This window comes from Pyrus communis, chromosome 10, assembly GCF_041283825.1.
Source record: "Pyrus communis isolate YQ-2024b chromosome 10, ASM4128382v1, whole genome shotgun sequence".
NCBI classification, from domain to species: Eukaryota; Viridiplantae; Streptophyta; class Magnoliopsida; order Rosales; family Rosaceae; genus Pyrus; species Pyrus communis.
The window spans coordinates 5,001-32,130 of record NC_142574.1 but is presented as its reverse complement, the minus strand read 5'-3'; the positions used below and the strand labels follow the sequence as shown (position 1 = coordinate 32,130).

Sequence of the window (27,130 nt, the reverse complement as noted above, 5' to 3'; positions counted from 1 at the left end):
ATATATACAGCTTCAAAAATTGACTAAGGAACCGATCGAGGTAGCAACTAAACATGGCAGAAAGAAATCGATACACGATTCAATCCCCTCTCTTGTTTATTATGTGCCTTCTCGTTCCTTGTTTAGCTGAATTTCCGGCGGACCAAATCACTTTTTGTTTGACGCTTCATGACATCAACAACTTTACCACATTCCCTAACACGGAAAATGAGTCTGCAGCTTACTACAAGCTGCTCAACTTTTCCATCCAAAATCTTCGTTTCGCTGATCCTGCCCTTCCTAAGCCAGTAGCCATCATACTTCCCGAGAGCGTTGAGCAGCTAACTCTGTGTCATGCTCCAGACAAGGGTTGTTGGAAATCAGAGTAAGGAGCGGCGGACACAGCTACGAAGGGACATCATCCGTTGCTGTGGACGGAGCTCTGTTTGTGATATCGACATGATGAACTTGAACGGTGTGTCGGTGGATTTGGAAACCGAAACTGCATGGGTGGAAGGAGGTGCAACGCTGGGTGAGACATACCATGCGATTGCCCAAGCAAGCAATCTTCATGGGTTCTCCGCCGGGTCATGCCCAACTGTAGGCGCTGGAGGCCATATTGCTGGCGGTGGATTCGGACTCATGTCGAGGAAATACGGACTTGCAGCCGATAACGTGGTGGATGCACTACTTGTTGATGCAAATGGACAACTGTTAGACCGACAAGGCATGGGAGAGGACGTGTTTTGGGCAATTAGAGGAGGTGGTGGTGGTGTTTTCGGGATTGTCTATGCTTGGAAAATCCAGTTGTTGAATGTGCACTACTACAATATATGCTATCACCGGCGGAGGACAAACCGACGAGAAATCAACTTTCTGTCGAAAATTTGGCACAAATCCGACATTACATAATGTAATGTCGCTTTTCAATAGCGACACTATTGCTAGGGTCGCAAAAGGGCTTCAGCGTCGCTTTTTGAGCTTAATCCGCCACTACACAGTGTCGCTTTAAAGCGACACTAACCCTAACGTCGGTTTAAAGCGACGCATACTTACACGTGGATCAGCTATTTAATAATAAAGTATGCAGTATACTGTCGCTTTAAAGCGACATTATATTAAAATGAAATAAATAAAATATTCCTTAAACCGACGTTAGATAACAATGAAATAAATAAAATATAAAAACTAGCGACGCATACTTACACGTGCATCAGCTATTTAATAATAAAGTATGCAGTATACTGTCGCTTTAAAGCGACATTATATTAAAATGAAATAAATAAAATATTCCTTAAACCGACGTTAGATAACAATTAAATAAATAAAATATAAAAACTAGTAACGGTCTTAACCGACACTATATTTGTTAATAATAATAAAAGTGGATGAACAACTGCATGCAATTTCAATTAATTCCAACCAAAAAAAATTATAAATTTTAAGATCAAAATAAACATTAATGAAAATAAATAACAAAAACAATAGTGCCAAACTGTACATTTCACATTTCACATAAAATCCAAAAAGTCGTCCGTCGTAACAAACATTAAATCCGACATTACAAACATAACATAAAAAAACAAAAAGATAGACCAATTATACTGTCGTATTTAACCGACAAGAAAAAGAACCAATTAAACTACCCAACCGAATCTGCGCCTGAACGTCGTCCAGATCCTTCTGCTTGAGAATCTTCTCCTTGAGATACTCCTCCTTGAGATCCTCCTTCTTGAGATCCTCCATCTGATCCAAAAATCCTCGACAAGTCCACATCAAATCCAACACCTGCAAGCATTCCAGAAAACCCCCCAACTGGAACTTCCGGAAAAGATCCACTAGGAGCAGCCATCTCAGGTCGATATACTGGCACTTGATAAGGCGGCTGCTGCATGTATGGCATGGGCGGCTGCTGCATGTATGGCATGGGCGGCTGCTGCATGTATGGCATGGGCTGCGCAGGCATCGGATACACAGGATATAGAGGTTGCTGATTATTGCCAGCATACGGATATGCAGGGGAAGGCTGACTTTGGCCCGACTGTTGAGGAGGTTGACTGTGGCCTGATTGTTGGGTTCCCGGGCTATATGGTGGTTGTGGCTGAAATCTTTGAAAAAACCATGCAAACAACTGATTTTGCTTGTTCTCCAGGTCCGAAATCCGTTTATTATTATTTTCGTCTCTCATTTTCAACTCATTATTTTGAGTCATTAGCAACGCCATTGAACTCTTAGATGATCTCCTAGAGGAAATTGATGTAGAAGATGCAGAAGATGCATAAGACACCATATCAGGAGTCACACCATGACCGTATCCTCTGACTCTATTATACCTCTCAGGACCCATAGTATCAACATAAACTTGGGTCCTAAGATCTTCATTATCGTCTTGGCCCGACTCAATCAATGTTTGCAGGTTGCTCTCCATTGTTGACTTGCATTACAATTTTTAAAAACAAAAATTCAATCGTAAAACAGAAAAATAAGCTATAGATAATAAATACTAATAAAATCAAATACTAACACGAAAAAATCAATTACCCCTGTACGCTCCGATGTTTCATCAATCCATGATTTATCTTTTCGTGTATGACATTCACGAAAAAAGGTTACAGGATCTGCTTCTTTCCCATGCTTCTTCCGCTTTATCAAAAATAAAATTTCATACAAACAAATTAAGCAAACCTCATACTAAAAATAAATATAATTATTTAAAATTAATCATCTCTTGAAAATGTACAATCCATACATATTCTTCCCGCACTCTTGCAAAGGATTTTGTACCAGTAGTATGGTTCATTGATTTCAATCCCCGATTAATCTTATTTTTTTCAGCAACCTCCTGAAAAAAAACGAACGAAAAAAGAAAAGATTATATTAGGCAACTTTAAAGTTATAACGAAATAAATCGTGTAGGGTTTACCTTTGTTAGGAGTTAAAATAACCGTTAAATCGTGATTTTTCGTTTATAACCGTCGAAAAGCTTTGTCCCGTTACTTGATCTCTGAATGTTTTTTTTTTGTGATTTTTTGCTGATGTGATCTCCAAGCATATACAAACAATTTTGATGGTTTGGATCGTTGAAATTAGTTTTGGAGAATTCGTAAAACGATAGATTGGCTAACACTTAGAGTTTATTTATACTTTCATTAAGTATAACGTAAGATTTTGTGGTATCCACTTGTGTAAATATTTTAAATTGAAGATCGAATTCATTCATTGTATTCATATAGGGTCAAGGAGTGTAGTTATAAAAAATCATCTAAATCGGAGTTAAAATAACCGTTAAATCGTGATTTTTCGTTTATAACCGTCGAAAAGCTTTGTCCCGTTACTTGATCTCTGAATGTTTTTTTTTTGTGATTTTTTGCTGATGTGATCTCCAAGCATATACAAACAATTTTGACGGTTTGGATCGTTGAAATTAGTTTTGGAGAATTCGTAAAACGATAGATTGACTAACACTTAGAGTTTATTTATACTTTCATTAAGTATAACGTAAGATTTTGTGGTATCCACTTGTGTAAATATTTTAAATTGAAGATCGAATTCATTCATTGTATTCATATAGGGTCAAGGAGTGTAGTTATAAAAAATCATCTAAATCGGAGTTAAAATAACCGTTAAATCGTGATTTTTCGTTTATAACCGTCGAAAAGCTTTGTCCCGTTACTTGATCTCTGAATGTTTTTTTTTTGTGATTTTTTGCTGATGTGATCTCCAAGCATATATAAACAATTTTGACGGTTTGGATCGTTGAAATTAGTTTTGGAGAATTCGTAAAACGATAGATTGGCTAACACTTAGAGTTTATTTATACTTTCATTAAGTATAACGTAAGATTTTGTGGTATCCACTTGTGTAAATATTTTAAATTGAAGATCGAATTCATTCATTGTATTCATATAGGGTCAAGGAGTGTAGTTATAAAAAATCATCTAAATCGGAGTTAAAATAACCGTTAAATCGTGATTTTTCGTTTATAACCGTCGAAAAGCTTTGTCCCGTTACTTGATCTCTGAATGTTTTTTTTTTGTGATTTTTTGCTGATGTGATCTCCAAGCATATACAAACAATTTTGACGGTTTGGATCGTTGAAATTAGTTTTGGAGAATTCGTAAAACGATAGATTGGCTAACACTTAGAGTTTATAATTATTATAATTAGTATAAAACTACAAATAATAAAAAATAATTATATATAATTATTATTATTAGGGTGTAAAACATTCATTGCATTCGTATAGGGGTGTAAAACAGTTAAATTAATATATAATTATTATTGTTTTTAGGGGTGTAAAACAATTAAATTATGGGTGCTTTAGATTTTGGTCCTTACAATTCATTATTTCTAGATAAAAACCCATCTATCTTTAAAGAGTAAAACATTCATTGCATTCGTATAGGGGTGTAAAACAGTTAAATTAATATATAATTATTATTGTTTTTAGGGGTTTTTTCACTTAAAGGGGTGTAACATAGTATTTTTAATACTATACATTGAACTACATTTCTTCTTAATATAGGTAAATTATTTCTTCTTTTTAATATACATTGAACTACATTTCTTCTTAATATACATCGAATTACACCCATGGTATAATTGTTCGTAGGTAAATTAATGTGCATGTAAATAATGAAATACAATGTTCTAATATATTAATAAAAAAAGGATAAATTCAAAAGTATGCAAGAGTAGGGTGAAAAATCTGAATCGAATAGTTTTATGAAAATTCAATACCTTTCTAAAAAATTAATATGCAATAAATTTTTAACATTAATGTCTTTTTTTTTTCTTGTTGCAAAATCATTTACTATTTCCTTACAATTAATTGTCTACATCAAGTATGTAATAGGGGTATTTTAGGCATGTGAAAAATGTAAAATGTGTGAATTAATATGAAGTTAATGAATTTGCTTATGTGGATCCTAGTCATTGGGTTTTCTTTGAGTAAAAAATTTATGTAGGGTTTTATATAAAAAAAATTAAGTTTGAAGGGCTAAAGTCATATTTTCACTTAAATGAATATATAATTATTAATATTTAGGCTATAAAACTGCAAATAATAAAAAATAATTATATATAATTATTATTATTAGGGGTAATGCATATGATTGACAACAAGTATCTTGCGTCGAAATAGTCTCATATTGCGTCGAAATAGGCTAGGGTTGCGTCGGTTAAAACCGACGCCAAGTCTGACACACATGTCCTAAGCTTAACATTGCGTCGAAATAGGCTACGGTTGCGTCGGTTAAAACCGACGCCAAGTCTGACACACATGTCCTAAGCTTAACATTGCGTCGAAATAGGCTACGGTTGCGTCGGTTAAAACCGACGCCAAGTCTGACACACATGTCCTAAGCTTAACATTGCGTCGAAATAGGCTGGGGTTGCGTCGGTTAAAACCGACGCCAATTCTGACATACCTGAAAAATGCCGTCGGTTAAAAGCGACAGAATGTCAAGGAAAAAAAAAAAAAAAAACAGAAATATAATTTTATAATACGATATCATAGCATACAAAATAAAACAAAGTCTAATTAATACAAAAAATAATTAATATATTTATTCCCTGTCATCATCTGTTAGCTCTTCGTCGGTATTGGCATGATTAACGAACCCGGTAGGCAACGCTAATGATTCAAGAAAGGGAGTCTCTTCCACGCCAACCCTTGTATGAAAATTTTCATTATCAAGAATTCGATCATCCAAGTTCGGCGTGTCATAATCATCAATAGCATCACTATCCTCTAATACGTCAAATAAATCTCTTGGCTGAGTTCGAACAACTACGTGCCAATCTTTTTCAATCGTGTCCTCCACGTAAAATGCCTGTAATGCTTGTGATGCTAGTATGAAAGGATCCTCTTTAAATCCCAATTGATTGAAATTCACCATAGTAAATCCATATTGATCAGTCTTCATTCCTCGTGGACTTTCACTATTAACCCATTCGCACTTAAATAACATCACAGCTCGACCCCTATCTCCTGCTTCAGTAGGACCACAATATTTGACCTCAAACATATCTACAACTCTGCCATAACAATTTACTTGCCCAATTGCTCCAGGAACATTTGCAGGTACAAAGACACCACAGTTTTGATTCTTATGCTTATCATCCACAGATTTTATACGAAATCTAAATCCATGAACAATGTGACTTTTGTATCTGCTCACAACCCTACTAGGATAATTAGCTAGCCAATGCAAGTCTTGAGATATCAATGTGTCATTAGCATCATATCTTGAATTCATCTGTAATAAGTATGAAGATAAATATTGACAAAATAACTATAAACATGTTATAATTAAAATGCAAAACAATAAATAAATAATATGATTATTATATCAACTCACATGTTGCTTGAACCATTCTGGAAATTCTTTCTTGCTTAGCTCTTTAATTTGTCGCATAGTTAACCTTTCTCGACGATATTTAGTTTTCAAGAATTCTTCATGTTGCCTACACAATTATGTCCAATTTAGATAATTATTTTTTCAAAGTTAAGAAAACCAATAAAACATTTCGACGTATGATTAAACATTCTTACCTTCTAAATGGGCTAACTTCATCACAATTATTTAGAATGTATCTATGGCACTGATCAAGAACATTTAGATTGAGCTCCACATTTTCTCCTGAACCCATATAACATCCTTTCGAGTCAAAAATTGATAACCCACCAGATACTCCACGTCCAATCCCATCTTCATTTCGGCCTCTACGGGTACGACGAGACTCAACGTCTCTAAGATACATGGAACAAAATGACAAGCACTCATCCACCAAATATGCTTCAGCAATAGAACCTTCAGGACGACCCTTATTACGAACATAGCGCTTCAGTGTTTGCAAATACCTACAATTATAAAACGAAATACAAATTATTATAATTATTAATTAAAGTTATGACTACAATTGTAAAAAAATTATAAAAATTTATTCATTACCGTTCAATTGGATACATCCATCTATATTGAACAGGGCCTGCAAGCGCTGCTTCATCTGCCAAGTGAACTGGGAGGTGCACCATTATATCAAAAAATGCAGGAGGGAATATTTTCTCAAGTTGACATAATGTCAAGGCAATTCTTGAATTCAGTTGCTTAAATCCTTCCTCAGACTCCTTCTTACTACATAACTGTCTGAAAATTGCACTCAACTCTAATAAAACCATAGTAACAACTTTAGGCAAAACCGGGCGTATTGCAAGCGGGAGTAACTGCTGCATTAAAACATGGCAATCATGACTTTTCAACCCATGTATTTTTCGTTCATTCACGTGCACACATCGTGACAGATTTGATGAATATCCATCTGGGACCCGAATAGTAGACAATACTTTACAAAACGCAGTTTTTTCTTCTCTTTTCAATGTGAACAATGCTGGAGGTCGAAATGTTCTATTTCCTTCTCTACGTGGGTGTTGACTATGTCTTATGTTCAAGAATTCAAGATCTGCACGTGCCGCCAATCCATCTTTAGACTTTTCTATATCTAGCAATGTTCCTACCACACTGTCACATATATTCTTCTCGATATGCATAACATCAAGATTGTGTCTAATCAAGAGATGCCTCCAATAAGGTAGTTCATAAAAAATCGATTTCTTCTTCCACTGACTGTTACTACTTGTACTGCTCGAAGCTCTTCTTCTGCGTTGCCCAACTGAAGCATCCTTGTTTGGTTTTCCAAAAGTAAATCTCAATGTAGAAAGTTCTTCGAGACATTGTAAACCAGTCCACTGCCTTGGTGCAGTACGATGCTCTCGACGACCATTAAAAGTGATGGTTTGCCTTCGAAACCTATGATTATCTTCAAGAAATCGTCGATGCCCCATATAACAAATCTTGCGACTCGCTGGCAAGTAAATAGATTCTTTATCATGCATGCAATGTGGACAAGCTTTATAACCATGTGTACTCCATCCTGACAACATTCCATAAGCCGGAAAATCACTTATGGTCCATAACACGGCAGCCTTCATCGTAAAACTTTGGTTGGAAAACGCATCATAAGTGGGAATGCCCACCTCCCACAACTCATTCAGCTCGTCAATCAATGGACGCATGTATACATCAATCTCTTTACCAGGACTGCGCGGTCCTGGTATTAACAAAGACAATAACAAATTTGGTTGCTTCATGCACATCCAAGGTGGCAAATTATAAACAGAAAGCACCACAGGCCATGTGCTATGATCATTCCTCATTTTCCCAAAAGGATTAAATCCATCACTGGCTAACCCTAATCGGACATTTCGAATTTCTGACGCAAAATCCGGATATAAATTATCCAAATGCTTCCATGCGGGAGAATCTGAAGGATGTCTCATAAACTCATCCTTAGGACATTCAGTTGCATGCCATCTCATATGTTCAGCCATATGCTTCGACATAAAAAAGCGTTGCAATCGTGGTTTTAAAGGAAAATACCACATAACCTTAGCTGCGACCTTTTTCCTCGAGCTATCCTCTGCATTGGTAATTTTATATCTTGATTTACCACAAACTGAGCACACGGTCAAATCTGAAGTATCTTTCCAATAGATCATGCAATCATTGGGACATGCATCAATTTTCACATACGACAGCCCCAAGTCATTTATAAGTTTTTTTGCTTTATAACAGGATTCAGGCAAACAATCCCCTTCAGGCAACATTCTTTTAATTAACTCCAGTAAAGTGGTGAAGATCTCGTCAGGCATTCCCGCTAAACACTTGATCTGATACAATCTTAAAACTGCTTCCAATTTCTTAAACTCCTTACAACCTGGCCACAAATCTTGATCTGCCTCTTCAAGCAACTTAAAAAAAGTCTGCACCTCTTCTGGACGCCCTTCCCCAATAGGGGGTTCAGTAGATGGCCCAACACCTTCTTCTGTTAATGGTTGGACAAATACATCATTAAGAAAATCATGCATGCCAATCACCTCATCTCCTGTTTCTTCTTCTCCAATTCCCACATTTTGCTCTCCAATGTTTTGCTCGCCATGATGTCGCCAACAAGCGTTTTTATAATCTTTATCCATATCATACAATATGAGATGTTCAACAATGGTGTTCCTAACAAAAGAATATCGATTACAACATCTTTTGCAAGGACATCTAAACTTATCAGGACCAACACCATTTGCAACTGCTTGATCCAAAAACAAATTAATTCCAGTTGTATACGCTTCAAAATTTCGGGGTATTGTCAACCAACTCTTGTCCATATTTTACCACTTTACGAAGGTAAAATATTATGTTGACACTAAGATGCCTACAATCTTTCAATCCCTATCATGTAGGCATAACTATCAAAATTTTCAATTTCTATCTTTCACCCCTCGAACTCTATCACGATTGCAATCTTTTAATTTTCAACACCTATTATAGTAAAAGCAAATTAAAATAACAACAAAAAGTTGTCAAAATTATGCTCATCTAATCCATTCTAATAAATAACAACCAAAAGTTATCAAACTTATCAAAATAACAACAAATTCAAATAACAATTAGAGTGCAAAAAAAATTAATTAATATATTCTTATATTCCTAAATATTATAAGTTTAGGTTATATTCTTATATGAAAGGTTATATTCTTATATGAAAGGATATTCTTATATTATAAGTTTAGGTTATATTCTTATGAAAGGTTATATTCTTATATTTTTATATTCCTAAATATTATAAGTTTAGCTTATATTCTTATTAGAGTGCAAAAAAAAAAAAAAACATAATATATTATAATATTACTCAATATTATAAGTTTATGTTATATTTAATATTGTTAATTTAACATAAATGCATATAAATATTATTCATTCCATCTTCTCATAACAATTCAAATTATGTTCATCTAATCCATTCTAGTAAATAACAACAAAAAATTATCAAAATAACAACAAATTAAAATAACAATTAGAGTGCAAAAAAAAAAAAAAATTAACATAATATATTCTTATATTACTCAATATTATAAGTTTATGTTATATTTAATATTGTTAATTTAACATAAATGCTTATAAATATTATTCATTCCATCTTCTCATACCAATTCAAATTATGTTCATCTAATCCATTCTAGTAAATAACAACAAAAAATTATCAAAATAACAACAAATTAAAATAACAATTAGAGTGCAAAAAAAAAAAATTAACATATTGTATTCTTATATTACTCAATATTATAAGTTTATGTTATATTTAATATTGTTAATTTAACATAAATGCTTATAAATATTATTCATTCCATTTTCTCATAACAATTCAAATTATGTTCATCTAATCCATTCTAGTAAATAACAACAAAATATTATCAAAATAACACCAAATTAAAATAACACTTAGAGTGCAAAAAAAAAAAATTAACATAATATATTCTTATATTACTCAATATTATAAGTTTATGTTATATTTAATATTGTTAATTTAACATAAATGCTTATAAATATTATTCATTCCATTTTCTCATAACAATTCAAATTATGTTCATCTAATTCATTCTAGTAAATAACAACAAAAAATTATCAAAATAACAACAAATTAAAATAACAATTAGAGTGACAAAATTAATTAATTCGACTAAATTTTTATTAATTTAACAAAAATAGTAGAATTTTATCTAAGTGCTTAAATTATAATTTTTAAATAAATAAACTTGTGTATTATACAATTTAAAAATTAAAGAAGTTAGGGATACAAACCTGATTTGTTGAAGAATTTCGACGTCAACAATTCTTTATGTACTCAACCAACTCCAATAACTTTCCTACAAAAATAAATTGTAACTAAAAATTAAGCAAGAAAAACTTACTGTTGTGAAAATAAAAATATTATAAGCAAGAAAAACTTACTGTTGTGAAGAGGAACAAATGAATTTTGAAAACCAAAGGAGAAAGCTGAAAGAGAGAACAGAGGAACAAATGAAGTTTGCAAACCAAAGGAGATAGCTGAAAGAGGAACACGGGAGACTTTGTAAAAATTGGAAGAACGAATAAGAAAAGTGCAAGAGAAGAAAAAGAAAACACGGGGGAGAGGGTATAAAGAGCAACAATGTGTCGCTTACAACCGACACTGGTTTTCAAAATATATGTCGCTCAAAACCGACGCAAGATTTAAAATATTAAAAACAAGAATTAGTGTCGCCTAGAAGCGACACTAATAGTTTATGTCGCTTAAAAGCGACACTATTTTATTTAAAGCGACGCCATTGCTTAAAAATATTAAAATATATGTCGATTATAAGCGACACTAAATTTTTACGTCGGTTTAAAAGCGACATAGAAATTTTATGACGCTTATAAGCGACACTAAATACGACGTCATCTTCACTGAGTGTCGCAAATCTCTTTTTCGCCACTATATAATATTAAAGCGACGCAAGAAGTGACACTATTAGGTCCTTTTGTAGTAGTGGTGCCACAAGTCGTAACTGCCTTCGTAGTGTCTAGAGCTGCTTCTGCTGCTGCAGGAGGAGGAGACAACGGAATCTTTAATCATAATGTAGCAAAGCTGGTAGACAAGTGGCAACACATCGCACCTTACTTGGAAGATGATTTCTACTTTTCGTGCTTTGTCGGCGCTGGGTTGCCAGAGGTCAAGACTACTACCGTTACTGATACTAGTAGTACTAATATATCAGCTACGTTCAAAGGGTTTTATCTGGGTCCAAGAAGCAGCGCCGTGTCCATCCTAAACAAAGTTTTTCCTGACTTGGGTGTTGCAGAAGAAGATTGCGCAGAAATGAGTTGGATCGAGTCCATCGTGTTCTTCTCCGGCCTAAGTAAGGGAAGCTCAGTGTCCGACTTGAGAAATCGATATCTGCAAGGCAAGGGATTTTTCAAAGCGAAATCGGATTACGTTAGGACCCCAATTTCTTACAGAGGGATAAGGGCAGCCCTGGAAATACTTGAGGAGGAGCCGAAAGGGTACGTGATTTTAGACCCTTATGGTGGGGTTATGCATGATATAAGCAGCGAAGCCATTGCATTTCCTCACAGAAAAGGTAACCTCTTTACAATTCAGTACCTGGTGGAATGGAAAGAAGAAGATAATCACAAAATAAATGACTACATAGAATGGATAAGAAGATTCCACAATGCAATGACAGAGTATGTTTCATGGGGTCCTAGGGCTGCTTATATCAACTATGTTGACCTCGACCTCGGACTGATGATGCGGCAGCAGTTTCCTTTAAATAATAATTTGGTTAAGGATGATGAATCTGACGCTGTGGAAATTGCCAGGAATTGGGGTGAAAAGTACTTCCTAAATAACTACGACAGATTGGTGAGAGCAAAAACACTTATTGATCCAACCAACGTTTTCAGGAATCAACAAGGGATTCCTCCGATGTCGTCATCTTCGTCTTTGGTGGTGCTCGATCATTAGGCGCACGTACGCACGCAACGCAGCTGAGTGGTACGTACGTTGTGCGTGGTGGTATATATGTGATGTCTGCGTAGTGCAATTTGTATGCATATGATGATATGCTAATACTACTATATCTATATATATATAGCATATTAGCTAGCATGGCAGCTGCAGTAGATGAATCAATATACAGTATATATCCATCACTGGTCTATAACAGGCATACTTTTGTGATGGTCTGTTTGTACTAAAATTTGACACAAATTCACTTTTTTGGGTCAAAGTCAAATTTTGGCATTTTGTGGGGGGTTTTTGTGCAATTAGGCTAATTTGCAAGTGATTTGTTTAATCAAGACAATTGCATGCTTTCTTATTGCAAGTGGATTTGAACGGTGGAATTCGTCTCCATAATGTGAAGTCGGCAACGCAACTACTATCAATTCTCTGTATAAAGAAGCAGAGGCAGAAGGATTAAGGAGATTGAACCAATCAATCAAACAATTCAACTCAATTCAATACCCTGTTGTGCTATTTTTTCGAATAGTGTCGATTTCCTTATACTCTCATTTGCATTTCTATTGCCATTGTATTTACTTATTTCACTAACAGTATTTATATTTCCAGTCCAGTCACACTTACTTTCTTTACTTTCCTCTATCATATACACTTCCAGCAAACTTGCCATTACATATTGTTATATTTCTCCACATAAGTAAAGGCTTTATTAAGGAAAAGAACGAACCTTAATTTGAGCCACTCCCACTCACTCAATCTTTCAAATCCCATCTACTAGTGGTAATTAGTAGTGGCACACTCGTAATCACCAATTTCTTGTACAAGTAAATTCCCCGTCTACCCACGAGGCCCATGACGAATTTAGGGGGTGAACAAATTGGCACGCTAGGTGAAATTTATCATTTTTTTATAATAAACACATTCATAGAAACTATGATAGGCTAACAAATGGCTTTGAGTATCAAAGTGTTGCCAATGAGTACATAGAGCAAATATATGAGATCCCAACTAATGGTCATCCGGACGAAGAGCTCTACAATGAAGATATGGGCAAGTTAGCGGAGAAGTTGTCCAAACTCCAAGTGGCAAGCACCAAATACAGCGAAGAGGCGACCAAGTGTTTAGAAAGGATGGAGGAAAGCTACAAAACTTTGGAGAAAACTATGCGAAAGTTAATAAATCAAATGTGTCAAATTCCCTCCATAAAACGAACTCTTTCTCCCACCACCCAAGAAGAACAAATTCTACTTATTGATGAAGGCCACTCAATGAAAAATCCATGAAATGAAAATGGTTGGAATGTAAAAAATGTCAAGTTTGTACCCGATTATGCATTATCGGTTTGTTTCTCATATTTTTCTAGATATTTCTATTAGACTATTGTAGTAATTATCTTGTGAAAATATTAAAATGAGCTTCAAGAGTGTAGATTGAAATCATGGACTTTTCTTCCTCGGGTCTGTTCGGGATCCTCGTATTGAAGAGTTTTGAGTGTATTGGGAGAATATCTTCCAGTATTTCGCGCACATGGAGGATCTTAGAGTCCAGCCTGAAGAAAGCAGGTGATGATGGGGTAAGGGATAGGATCATAGTGCAAAGCGAAGATTGATGTGATAAAGGCCCGTGGAAAGCTTTTGTCCTATTTCAAAGGATTTCAAGCGGCTAAAGGATTTGGCATGCAGAGTGATTGGTGATAGAGATATAGTATTAGTGATTGTACACTTTAGATGTTGACACTTGTCTAAATCTTAGATAGGTATTAGGCAGTTAGTTTGTTCGAAGCTAGGGAATTGTATAAGTACTTCATTCATGTAATAACTTCGTCACTAAGGAATCAATACAAAGACGTAGCTTAAGCCTTCATCTCTCTCTCTCGGCAACATTGTTCTTACAACTTCATAGTATATACATTAAAATGGTAGCGATCGCCATTGAAGCTCACAGCTAAAGCTTCGATCCAAGCCTTACGAAACTCTGATTTCTGCAATTTTGTCTTCTCTAAATCTTCTACTGCCGTTCAACGTATTTGCTTGACATCTCTTTGCCTTCTTCAATTTCTAGCATATTGCGGTCAAGTTTCTGCTTCTGTTTTCTTCGACTACTTCGATTCTTGCACACAAAGTGTTTGCTGTGAGTCTGTGAGGTAAAATCACAACTACAAAATTGTTGTGTTCTTGATTTTCCAAGGGAAAAATGGTTACCTCTTCTCAATTACAGTTGCTTCCTATAACTGCACTTGCGTCTTCAATTTCTACATCTGCGAATGTTAAACTTGATGCTACGAATTACCTGAACTGGCATTTCCAAATGCAACTACTGTTGGAAAGTAATGGAATTATGGGATTTATGGATGGTTCTCATCCCTGTCCAACTCGTACTTCATCTTTAACTAAAGAATTTGGTGTAAATTCCTCGAATTCATCTCCTTCCACAAATTGTGATGCATACTTAGTTTGGATGATGCATGATAGGACACTTATGCAGCTTATCACTACTTCATTATCTTCAGTGGCTATGTCCTGTGTGATTGGCAACACTAGTTCTAAGGATTTGTGGACTCGATTGAAGGAGCAATTCTCCACTCTTTCTAAGACTAGCATATTTCAGATGAAGTTTAATCTTCAGAACATTAAAAGGGGATCTGATTCCACTGCTCAGTACGTGCAACGGATCAAGGAGGCTAAAGACTACCTCTCTGCTGCTGGGGCGTACTTTGCTGATGAAGATATTGTCATTCTTGTATTGAATGGATTACCAGCAGAATACAATATTTTTCAAATTGTTATAAGAGGAAAGGGAGAATGTTATTTCATTGAAGGAATTTAGGTCTCATTTACCTATTGAGGAAGTCATCATTTTGTCCAATACAAATGCACCTTTTATAGGTATTGGAGGCGGGCTATGTGTTTTTCAGAGAAAGGGTGCAAGGATTTTGATTATGAAAAACGATAGTTATTTTATAGAACTTGGGGATGGTGATTACATGGATCCTAAGAGTTGGCGGATGTTTGCGGTGTATGCAAGCATGGATGAGAAGAAGATGAAAGATCAATGGAGAAAGCTCCGGAAAAGAATAAGCTATACGGACGGGAAGTGCCTAGTGATCTGAGATTCTAATGATATAGTTGATGACGAAGAAAAGGAAGGGGGTAACTACCGTTCCATGGCGAGCGCAAGGGACTTAAGGGATTTTTTGGCATCTAACGGACTACTTGATTAGGGTCTTGAAGACCACCCTTTTACCTGGAGGAATAAGAGAGATGATGGTCTGATTCAACAGAGGCTAGATAGAAGGGTGGCCACATCGGGATGGATTGATATGTTTCCAAGAGCTAAAATATCTCATGTGGCACTTGAGGGGTATGATCATTCTATGCTTATTCTGTTATCTGATGGCCCAACGGGTCGATCGCCAAGACTGTTTTTCTATGATTCATGTTGGGGGACAAAATCAGGAGTACCATACTTTTGTATCGGATTCATGGGAGGAGAAGATTGATGGGTCACTAGCATTTCAAATTTGTGAGAAGTTGAAGGGTACTCGGACGCGGTTACACGATTGGAAAAAGAATTTAGGAACAAATTCCCAACGGCGCATTACAAAAATCAGGGATGAGATAAGGAGGGGCATTGTAGATGGACTGATGCCGCATGAAAGATTTAGAGCTAAAGAGAAGGAATTGAAGGTTGCATTAAATGAGGAAGAGAAATATTGGAAGGTGAAATCACGGAACACGCAGTCACGGGAGGGTGACAAAAAAAAGGAAAATTTTTCATGCCCAAACGGTACAAAGAACAATGAGTAATAGAATTCATGGGTTGGAAGATAAAAACGGAATTTGGCAGAATGAACCTTGTAATTTACAACATGTGGCTATTTCTTACTTTGAAGAATTATTTACGTTTGATATGGTTAGAAGTGAAGGGGAGGTCATACAAAGTGTTGAACAGAAGGTGGGGGATTCTGAGAACGCAGAGCTTATTCATTCATTCTCTGACGAAGAGATCTGAAGTGTTGTTTTTCAAAATCCGGCGACTAAATCACTTGGTCCTGATGGTTTTACTGCAGGCTTTTTTCAGGACAATTGGGAGGTTATGGGTGCAGATATTATTCGTATGGTCAAAGCGTTTCATCATTCGAGGAAGCTACTAGAGAAATTGAATCATACTAATATTGTGCTTATCCCAAAGGTCCAGAACCCACGATCAATGACCCAACTGAGACCTATTTCGTTGTGCAATGTTCTATATAAGATTATTGCTAAGGTGTTGACTATGAGATTGAAATGAGTGATCGCACAAGTAATTATTCCTACTTAGTCCGCTATTGTTCCGGGGTGACAAATTCATGATAATATATTGCTGGTGCATGAAATTCTCCATTCACTCAAACAAGGGGTAGATGATGTGGATGGGAGTTTGGTGGTTAAACTTGACATGGCAATAGCATATGACCAGGTGGAATGGAGCTTTTTGTTGAATGTTATGGAGAATTTAGGCTTTCACCTTACATTTTGTGGTTGGATTTGGGAATGTATTACAACGGTATGAAATAATGTGTCATTAAATGGTTCCCCGTATGGATATATTAAACCGAAGAGAAGGTTGAGGCAGGGTGATCCGATGTCGCCATTTTTGTTTCTTTGTTTCTTATTTGTGCGGAGGCGCTTTCTTCATATATTAAAAAGCAGGAAGTGGATGGTGTGATACATGGTATGCAGGTTTCGGCAGATGTGGAGCCAATTACACATTTATTTTTCGCAGATGATTCGGTAATTAACATCCCGGTTGGTACGTGCAAATAAATGGAAAGGGCTATTTCTCAATTTTGATGGAGAAAGCAGTCGATGAAGAATGGGTGTCACTGGGTGGCGTGGGACAACCTGACGATGAGTAAAGGGAGCGGGGGCTCGGGTTTTAGAGATTTGATTTGCTTTAACTTGGCAATGCTTGCAAAGATTAGTTGGAGGGTATTGGTGCTTGCGAAGATGCTCAGAGATAAATTTTTCGTACAACCTCATTTTTGCAGGCTAATGGAAAAAACTAATCTTCTTGGGGTTGGAAAGATTTTTACTTGGTGGACTACTCTTGGTGAGAGGCTTTCGGTGGAGAGTTGGGAATGGATCGGTGATTAATGCAGCAAAAGACCCTTGGATCCCAAAACCTCATTCCTTTAAACCTATGATGCTACATAGGGGGATGGCACCGAAGGTGGATATGCTTATTGACCATCTTAGTAAAGAATGGAAGGCACAGCTTTGTGTCCGAGTTGTTTGAGGTTGAGTTCGCGAAGCTTATTAAGGCTATCCCCATTAGTAGAAGTGGGTGTGACAATCACCAAATATGGCACTATACTAATAATGGGGTGTATAAAGTAAGATCAGGATATTTTGGAGCACTGGAGATGTAAGATGAAGCTGTGTTTAACGATAATCGAATTTTGCCTCACATCACTGTTGATTTGTGGCAGCGCCAGGTTACAGATTTTAATGCGGCTACGATTGAAGATGATGGAGCGGGAGATCGAAGGAGAAGGCAGGAGGATGCAAGGAACAAATTTCAGACTGAGGGTGTTGTGAATGGATGGCGAAAATCGGACTTTAGAAGCTTAAAATTGAATTGTGATGCGGCTTGGAGGAAAAAATCAAGGATATGTGGTGTGGGGTGGGTACTACAGGACTTTCCTGGGATTCCAAAGATGGCGGGTGCGAAGGGTGGGGATAGGTATTTATCGCTTATTATGGCTGAGGCGGCGGCAATTCATAAGGGGCTTGAGATGTCCATTCAAAGTGGTCTTCCGGAGTCATGGGTGGCGCTAGAGGTGGAAACCGATTCGAATGGGCTGATTCAAATGCCCAATAAGGAGATTCAAGTGGCCGTATCAATGGAGGTTTATTTGGTTAATATTTGGTCTATGATGCTTTCTTTCCTGTCAATGAAGTTTATCATGACTCTTCGTCAATGTAATAATGCAATGCATATGGTGGCAGCGTACGTTCATAAGCATGACGGGCGTTTTGGCTAGGATGAGTTAGGACCAGAATTTCTGTTTAATATCTTAGCAGAAGATGCAAATGTATATATTCATATTTGATTGATCAATATAATTATATATTTTGACAAAAAAAAAAAAAAATGCACCTTTTATGACTACTATGGTGGCTAGTCACCCTAATTCTACTTAGAAAAGGCCTAGACAATCTGGTTTTATCTCTGGTGGCTTTAAGCAATTCAATAACAATAAGAATATGGGCAAGGGCAGGTTCAATGAAAATGCTCGAAAGTTTCAACCAAGATCATACTATCCCACTTAGACACATGTTTTGCAAACACCATCTCCTGGTGTACTTGGTCATTTTCCAAATCAATATTCCTTCAACCTTTCTGCTTCACCAATGATCACTTGTCAACTGTGCAATGTTGATGGTCACTCTGTAGCTTTTTGTGGATCTAAAACCACCACACAAACCCAAGTGTCAAATCTATGGCAGATTTAATCACAACACTGGTTTTGTTTCTACAATGAGAAAGGTCCCGACTTCATTGGTTCTGGTTCTAATTCCCAGTTCTCTTAGATGCATTCTTACTCATCACAAAGATTCTCTCCTTAGTCTTAGTTCTTAGGCAATCAATTTCAAGCTTCACCTCAACCTATGCAAGCTATGCATACAATGGTCTTTCAACCTTTATCACAGACATTATCTTAGTTCACTCCACATATTTGGTTGACTAACTCAGGTGCAACCAATCATATGATTGCAGATCTTAACAATCTCTCTTTGGCATCACCATATCCTTTTAATGAAACAATTCATATTGCAAATGGTGAAGGTTTGCCTGTTTCTCATATTGGTAGGACTATTCTAAAACCTTATGTGCATCCAATTAAATTGAATTATGTGTTGTATGTTCCAAAACTTACACAAAATCTTCTCTTTGTACATAGAATTTGCTTGGATAATAATTGTTGACTCATTTTTTATGCCTTATGTTTTTAGATTTAGGACAATACCATAGGGATGATACCATACAAAGGTTTGTGTAGTAATGGACTCAACCCAATTCACTCCCTAACTCTTCCTGGTTATGCAACAAATCAATTTGTTGTGCAACACAAAGCTTTTGGCCAGCTTGTCAACTCAACCACATAGCACAATAGGTTAGGGCATCCATCCAATTCAATTGTATCCCTTGTGTTACTAAAATTACACCTAGCATGTACTAAGGAGTTTAATCCTAGTATGTATCAAAGTTGCTTAGAAGGGAAATTCTGTAAATTACCTTTCCAGCCTACTGTCAATAAATCTATAGTACCATTTGAAATAGTACATAGTGACCTTTGGGGTCTTGCACCATGTATTTCAGTAGATGAGTTAAGATACTATGCCACTTTTATTAATAAATGTACCAGATAGTGCTGGATATTTCCATTAATAAATAAATCAGACCTTTCTGCCACATTCATTTCCTTTGATTCATATATACTCACTCAGTTTAATGCAAAAGTTAAAACTTTCAAGTGATGGAGGGGGTGAGTACATTTCCACTAAACTTGAGTCTTTTCTGTTAGATAAAGGTATTTCCCATAAAAAATCATGTCCCTATACACCTGAACAAAATGGGTTGGCTGAGAGAAAATATAGGCATGTGATTGAAACTACAATCACTTTGTTACAAACGGCAAAATTACCTTCCCAATTATGGTCATTTGCTTGTCAAACTGCCATAGACCTTATCAACAGAATGCCTAATCCCGATTATCAAACAAATTTCTATTTGAATTATTATTTGATTGTGTTCCAGTTATATCTCATCTGAGAACATTTTAGTGTGCCTGTTATCCACTTCTAAAACCCTACAATACCTCCAAGTTTCAAACCAAAACCACAAAATGTGCTTTTCTAGGGTGTGCATCCAACTATAAGGGGTTTATGTGTTTTGAAGTATCTAGGCAAATAATATATGTGTCTAGACATGTGGTATTTTCTGAGAGGGAATTTCCTCACACAGACTTATTGGCAACAAACAACTAAGTCACAGGTCATCCGTGTTCCAAATATTACACAACATGTGAGTCATATTCCAATTGTTACTCATGATAATGTGATAGTGTCACCTGCTTCATCCACATGTTAAATTTGGATATTAGGCATCAAAATTTGGATATTTGTAGACTAGGAATAATAAGAACTTACTTGACTTATATTTCGTTATATTTGGTTATGGGTTGTAAAGCAATATAAAGTACACATATAAATGGATGGGTGAGAGAAAGATAGAAAAAGAACATTAATGAAATATAATTCCAATATGTAAGGTCTATGAGTCATCTCATATAAAGGGAATGTAATAAAGCATCAATACTGATTGATCCAAATTAGACAAATCCGTGTATAGAACAAAAAATCAAGAGCCCTGAGCTAATAAAGACTGAGAAGGATGACTCAAGAATAAATTTAATTGGAGGCTCTCTTGTAAAATTCAGACCTAATCATTAATCAAGAAATGATGGAAACGACAGAACTTGTAAATGCATAAGATTCTATTGAAAATGAATCCTAATGATTCATTGCGTAGGATGGCGGAACGAACCAGAAACTTATTCATTTATTCTGAGAGGTCATGTCATAGACTATTCATTTATATCATGATAATGTGATAGTGTCACTTGCTTCATCTACCCGAATCGAGGTAGCAACTAAACATGGCAGAAAGAAACCGATACACGATTCAATCCCCTCTCTTGTTTATTATGTGCCTTCTCGTTCCTTGTTTAGCTGAATTTCCTGCGGATCAAATCACTTTTTGTTTGACGCTTCATGACATCAACAACTTTACCACATTCCCTAATACAGAAAATGAGTCTGCAGCTTACTACAAGCTGCTCAACTTTTCCATCCAAAATCTTCGTTTCGCTGATCCTGCCCTTCCTAAGCCAGTAGCCATCATACTTCCCGAGAGCGTTGAGCAGCTAATAAACTCTGTATCATGCTCCAGACAAGGGTTGTTGGAAATCAGAGTAAGGAGCGGCGGACACAGCTACGAAGGGACATCATCCGTTGCTGTAGACGGAGCTCTGTTTGTGATCATCGACATGATGAACTTGAACGGTGTGTCGGTGGATTTGGAAACCGAAACTGCATGGGTGGAAGGAGGTGCAACGCTGGGTGAGACATACCATGCGATTGCCCAAGCAAGCAATCATCATGGGTTCTCCGCCGGGTCATGCCCAACTGTAGGCGCTGGAGGCCATATTGCTGGCGGTGGATTCGGACTCATGTCGAGGAAATACGGACTTGCAGCCGATAACGTGGTGGATGCACTACTTGTTGATGCAAATGGACAACTGTTAGACCGACAAGGCATGGGAAAGGACGTGTTTTGGGCAATTAGAGGAGGTGGTGGGGGTGTTTTCGGGATTGTCTATGCTTGGAAAATCCAGTTGTTGAATGTGCCACAAGTCGTAACTGGTTTCGTAGTGTCTAGAGCTGCTTCTACTGCTGCAGGAGGAGGAGGCAACGAAATCTTTAATCATAATGTAGCAAAGCTGGTAGACAAGTGGCAACACATCGCACCTTACTTGGAAGATGATTTCTACATTTCGTGCTTTGTCGGCGCTGGGTTGCCAGAGGTCAAGACTACTACCGTTACTGCTACTAGTAGTACTAATATATCAGCTACGTTCAAAGGGTTTTATCTGGGTCCAAGAAGCAGCGCCGTGTCCATCCTAAACAAAATTTTTCGTGACTTGGGTGTTGCAGAAGAAGATTGCGCAGAAATGAGTTGGATCGAGTCCATCGTGTTCTTCTCCGGCCTAAGTAAGGGAAGCTCAGTTTCCGACTTGAGAAATCGATATCTGCAAGGCAAGGGATTTTTCAAAGCGAAATCGGATTACGTTAGGACCCCAATTTCTTACAGAGGGATAAGGGCAGCCCTGGAAATACTTGAGGAGGAGCCGAAAGGGTACGTGATTTTAGACCCTTATGGTGGGGTTATGCATGATATAAGCAGCGAAGCCATTGCCTTTCCTCACAGAAAAGGTAACCTCTTTACAATTCAGTACCTGGTGGAATGGAAAGAAGAAGATAATCACAAAATAAATGACTACATAGAATGGATAAGAAGATTCCACAATGCAATGACAGAGTATGTTTCATGGGGTCCTAGGGCTGCTTATATCAACTATGTTGACCTCGACCTCGGACTGATGATGCGGCAGCAGTTTCCTTTAAATAATAATTTGGTTAAGGATGATGAATCTGACGCTGTGGAAATTGCCAGGAATTGGGGTGAAAAGTACTTCCTAAATAACTACGACAGATTGGTGAGAGCAAAAACACTTATTGATCCAACCAACGTTTTCAGGTATCAACAAGGGATTCCTCCGATGTCGTCATCTTTGTCTTTGGTGGTGCTCGATCATTAGGCGCACGTACGCACGCAACGCAGCTGAGTGGTACGTACGTTGTGCGTGGTATATATGTGATGTCTGCGTAGTGCAATTTGTATGCATATGCTGATATGCTAATACTACTATATATATATATATATATATATATATATATAGCGTATTAGCTAGCATGGCAGCTGCAGTAGATGAATCAATATACAGTATATATCCATCATTCAATAACAGGCAAACTCTTTTTTTTTTTTTTTGGAAACTATAACAGGCATACTTTTGTGATAGTTTGTTTGTACTAAAATTTGAGACAGGATACTTGTCAGATCCTCTTTGTGAGGATTTTGGGGATCCTCCAATCATATCTGTTCATCATATGTCGTGTTGCCAATTTTTGTCAAGTACTGTTTATATTCAATTTTAAATAAAAAAATTTACAATGATTTCTGATTACACAAAATACGATAAAAGAATGTGATTGGAGGATCCTCATGGCTAAAATTTGACACAAATTCACTTATTTGGGTCAAAGTTAAATTTTGGCATTTTTGTGGGGGGGGGGGGGGGGGTGTTGTGCAATTAGGCTAACTTGCAAGATATTTAGCTACGTAAATTAGAAGGTTTGGGTTTACAAAAAAAAAAAAAAAAAAAATTAAAAGTTGGAAGGTTTGGCGTCAAAATAATTTGTTTCCTTTTTGTTTCGGCAGTGGAGTTGTGCCAAGTCCTTTGTTTAATCAAGACAATTGCATGCTTTCTCATTGCAAGTGGATTTGGGCAGTGGAATTCGTGTCCATAATGTGAAGTCAGCAAAGCAACTACTCTCAATTCTCTATATAAAGAAGCAGAGGCAGAAGGATTAAGAAGACTCAATCAATCACTCAAACAATTCAACTCAATTCAATACCTTGCTGTGCTATTTTTTCGAGTAGTGTGTCAATTTCCTTGTACTCTCATTTACATTTTTGTTGCCATTATAATTAGTTATTTCACTTACAGTATTTATATTTCCAGTCTAGTCGCACTTACTTTCTTTACTTTCCTTTATCATATACACTTCCAGCAAACTTCCCATTACATATTGTTATATTTCTCCACATAAGTAAAGTCCTTATCATTAAAGAAAAGAAAGAACCTTGATTTGAGCCACTCCCACTCATTCGATCTTTCAAATCCCATCTATTAGTGGTAATTAGTAGTGGCATGCTCGTAATCACCAATTTCTTGTACAAGTAAATTCCTTGTCCACCCTCGAGGCCCATGACGAATTTAGGGGGTGAACAAATTGGCATGCTCGGTGGGACACTTATGTGGAGCTAGATCATTAATAATTCTTATTTTCATGGCTTCCCTCAACATGCTTTTGACAACTACGTCCTGGAGTATGAAGAGGATGATGATGGTGAAGATATGGCCACTCGTGAAGCTACAGAGGAGCAAGGAGGTGCAGGCGCCCCTCCGGTAATTGGAAATTGCCACTAAGAGTGAGAATTTCTCCCCTCCGATCTTCTAAACATGTTGATCTGGGTGCGTTTCATTGCTAGGTTTTGGTTTCAAGGAGAAATTTTTAATTGTGACGGGAACACAAGTGGTACACCACATGTTTTAATAGGAGTGTTGGGAAATTTTATTTTTTAAGTTATCAATTTTTTAGCACACATATCCCACCATTTGTATAGTGACACGGGGTGTACCACCCCGTATACCGGTCACACTAAAAAATCTCTCGGTTTCAAGGGAAGACAACGACCTGGTTTTTTTTTAGACGGCGTTGTTCACCTTTTATAAAACTTAGTGTTCCTTTTAATGAAATGGTGCAGTTCAGTGGGCTCCTTTAGTTTCTTTTTAATTTTTAATTTTATTGATGTGATTTTCTTTCACAACTGCACTACCAGCCCACCATTTTAATTCTCTTCCCTCTTTCTCATTTGTTTAGACTATTCAAAAACAAAGGTTGGTGTTTGTAATTGTTCTTTTTTAATTCTTGTTATTATTTCTGGTATTTAAAATTAGTTCATCTTATTTTCTTTTAATTCTTGAGAAATGATGACTTTGAGGGATTGTTTCAAATATAAAAAAGTTTTGTGAGGAAAATGTCATTAGTGTTCCTATTATGTGAGAGTGTTTTTGATATTACTGAGAGAGATGTTTACATTGCGAGAGATCTACAACAGTTGTGTTGTGTGATAGCTTGATTGTTTATATTGAGAGGGATGTTTTTGTTTTTATTGACAATGAGTATGTTATGCGATGTTTCATGACATGAAATCTTGCCGACAATAATTACAATTTATTTGTATTGACAAACTGTGAACGACATTAAATATTGTGCACTATCTAAAATGATTTGATTATCTACATTTTTGTGGAACCTATTACGCTTTTAAATTTCACCCCTCCTCTAAAAAATTCCAATATGACTATAACGAAAATCACATGGAGCCATCCTATGAAATGCCAACTTATGGTACACGGATGGAGGGCTTCCAGGTCACCTAGAAAATGATGGTTGGCCAACTTATGGCTAGATAATAATAATCTTGGGGATTGGCCTACTTATGGCTACGGTGAAAGTTATTATTTTGATAACAAACATATTCATAGAAAATATGATACGCTAACAAATGGCTTTGTTAATTAGTACATAGAGCCAATATTTGAGATCCCAACTAATGGTCAACCAGACAAAGAGCTCTACAATGAGGATATGCGCAAGTTAGCGGAGAAGTTGTCCAAACTCCATGTGGCAAGCACCAAGTATGGTGAAGAGGCGACCAAGTGTTTAGAAAGGATGGAGGAAAGCTACACAACTTTGGGGAAAACTATGCAAAAGTTAATAAATCAAATGTGTCAAATTCCCTCCATAAAACAAACTATTTCTCCCACCACCCAAGAACAAATTCTACTTGTTGATGAAGGCCACTAAAATACAAATCCATGAAAATGGAAATGGTTGGAATGTAAAAAATGTCAAGTTTGTACCCGATTATGCATTATCAGTTTGTTCCTCATATTTTTCTAGATATTACTATTGGATTATTGTAGTAATTATCTTGTGAAAATATTAAAATGAGCTTAAAGAGTGTAGATTGAAATCAAGGACTTTTCTTCCTCCAAGGGTCTGTTCGGGATCCTCGTATTGAAGAGTTTTGAGTGTATTGGGACTTCTAGTATTTCATGGACGTGGAGGATCTTAGAGTCCGACCTGAAGAAAAGAGGTGATGATGGGATAAAGGATAGAATCATAGTGCAAAGCGAAGATTGATGTGATAAAGGCGCATGGAAAGCTTTTGAGCCTATCTTCCCCTTATTTTTAAAAGAAAAACCTAGATATAGGCTTTGTCCTATTTTAGAGGATTTCAAGCGGCTAAAGGATTTGGCATGCAGAGTGATTGGTGATAGAGATATAGTATTAGTGATTGTACACTTTAGATATTGACACTTTGTCTAAATCTTAGATAGGTATTAGGCAGTTAGTTTGTTAGAAGCTAGTGAATTGTATAAGTACTTCATTCATGTAATAACTTCTTCACTAAGTAATCAATACAAAGACATAGCTTAAGCTTTCATCTCACTCTCGGCAACATTGTTCTTGCAACTTCATAGTATATACACTAACATGGTATCGATCACCATTGAAGCTCACAGCTAAAGCTTCGATCCAAGGCTTACGAAACTCTGATTTCTGCAATTTCGTCTTCTCTAAACCTTCGACTGCCGTTCAATGTATTTGGTCGACATCTCTTTGTCTTCTTAGATTTCTAGCACATTGCAGATCAAGTTTCTGCTTTTATTTTCTTCGACAACTTCGATTCTTGCACACAAAGTGTTTGCTGTGTGTCTGTGAGGTAAAATCACAACTACAAAATTGTTGTTTTCTTGATTTTCCAAGGGAGAAATGGTTACCTCTTCTCAATTACAGTTGCTTCAATCGCCTATAATTGCACTTGTGTCTTCAATTTCTACATTTGTGAATGTTAAACTTGATGCTACGAATTATCTGAACTGGCATTTCCAAATGCAACTATTGTTAGAAAGTAATGGAATTATGGGATTTGTGGATGGTTTTCATCCCTGTCCAACTTGTACTTCATCTTTAATTGGAGAATCTAGTGTAAATTCCTCGAATTGATCTCCTTCTACAGATTGTGATGAATACTTAGTTTGGATGATGCATGATAGGACAGTTATGCAGCTTATCACTGCTACATTATCTTCAATGGCTATGTTCTATGCTATTGGCAGCACTAGTTCTAAGGATTTGTGGACTCGATTGAAGGAGCAATTCTCCACTGTTTCTTAAGACTAGTATATTTCAGATGAAGTCTAACCTTCAAACCATTAAAAAAGGATCCAATTCCACTGCTCAGT

The 27,130-nt window shown here is 36.5% G+C and overlaps 3 protein-coding genes and 2 pseudogenes across 3 annotated transcripts; 3 read left to right on the top strand and 2 right to left on the bottom strand.

The window, feature by feature from the left end:
* The first annotated feature begins 53 nt into the window (after positions 1 to 53).
* Positions 54 to 12,379, top strand: LOC137727700 (berberine bridge enzyme-like D-2 pseudogene; annotated as a pseudogene).
* Positions 1,622 to 2,809, bottom strand: LOC148693305 (uncharacterized). The gene is made up of 3 exons (XM_088678512.1): positions 2,729 to 2,809; positions 2,521 to 2,622; positions 1,622 to 2,413 (listed from the first exon to the last, which is right to left on the bottom strand). The coding sequence occupies exons 1-3, from the start codon at positions 2,777 to 2,779 to the stop codon at positions 1,622 to 1,624; spliced, it is 945 nt and encodes a 314-aa protein (XP_088534638.1). The 5' UTR covers positions 2,780 to 2,809.
* Positions 5,085 to 11,046, bottom strand: LOC137709192 (uncharacterized). Its single transcript, XM_068448298.2, has 6 exons — positions 10,827 to 11,046; positions 10,677 to 10,741; positions 6,936 to 9,356; positions 6,536 to 6,844; positions 6,342 to 6,447; positions 5,085 to 6,239 (listed from the first exon to the last, which is right to left on the bottom strand). Exons 3-6 carry the CDS (start codon positions 9,200 to 9,202, stop codon positions 5,547 to 5,549), a joined length of 3,375 nt encoding a protein of 1,124 aa, XP_068304399.2. The 5' UTR covers positions 9,203 to 9,356; positions 10,677 to 10,741; positions 10,827 to 11,046; the 3' UTR covers positions 5,085 to 5,546.
* An 8,685-nt stretch (positions 12,380 to 21,064) lies between the features above and the next one.
* LOC137727678 (berberine bridge enzyme-like D-1) lies at positions 21,065 to 22,989 on the top strand. The gene has a single exon (XM_068466503.2). The coding sequence runs from the start codon at positions 21,065 to 21,067 to the stop codon at positions 22,784 to 22,786; it is 1,722 nt and encodes a 573-aa protein (XP_068322604.1). The 3' UTR covers positions 22,787 to 22,989.
* A 2,206-nt stretch (positions 22,990 to 25,195) lies between these two features.
* LOC148693304 (uncharacterized) lies at positions 25,196 to 25,685 on the top strand (annotated as a pseudogene).
* Positions 25,686 to 27,130: the final 1,445 nt, after the last annotated feature.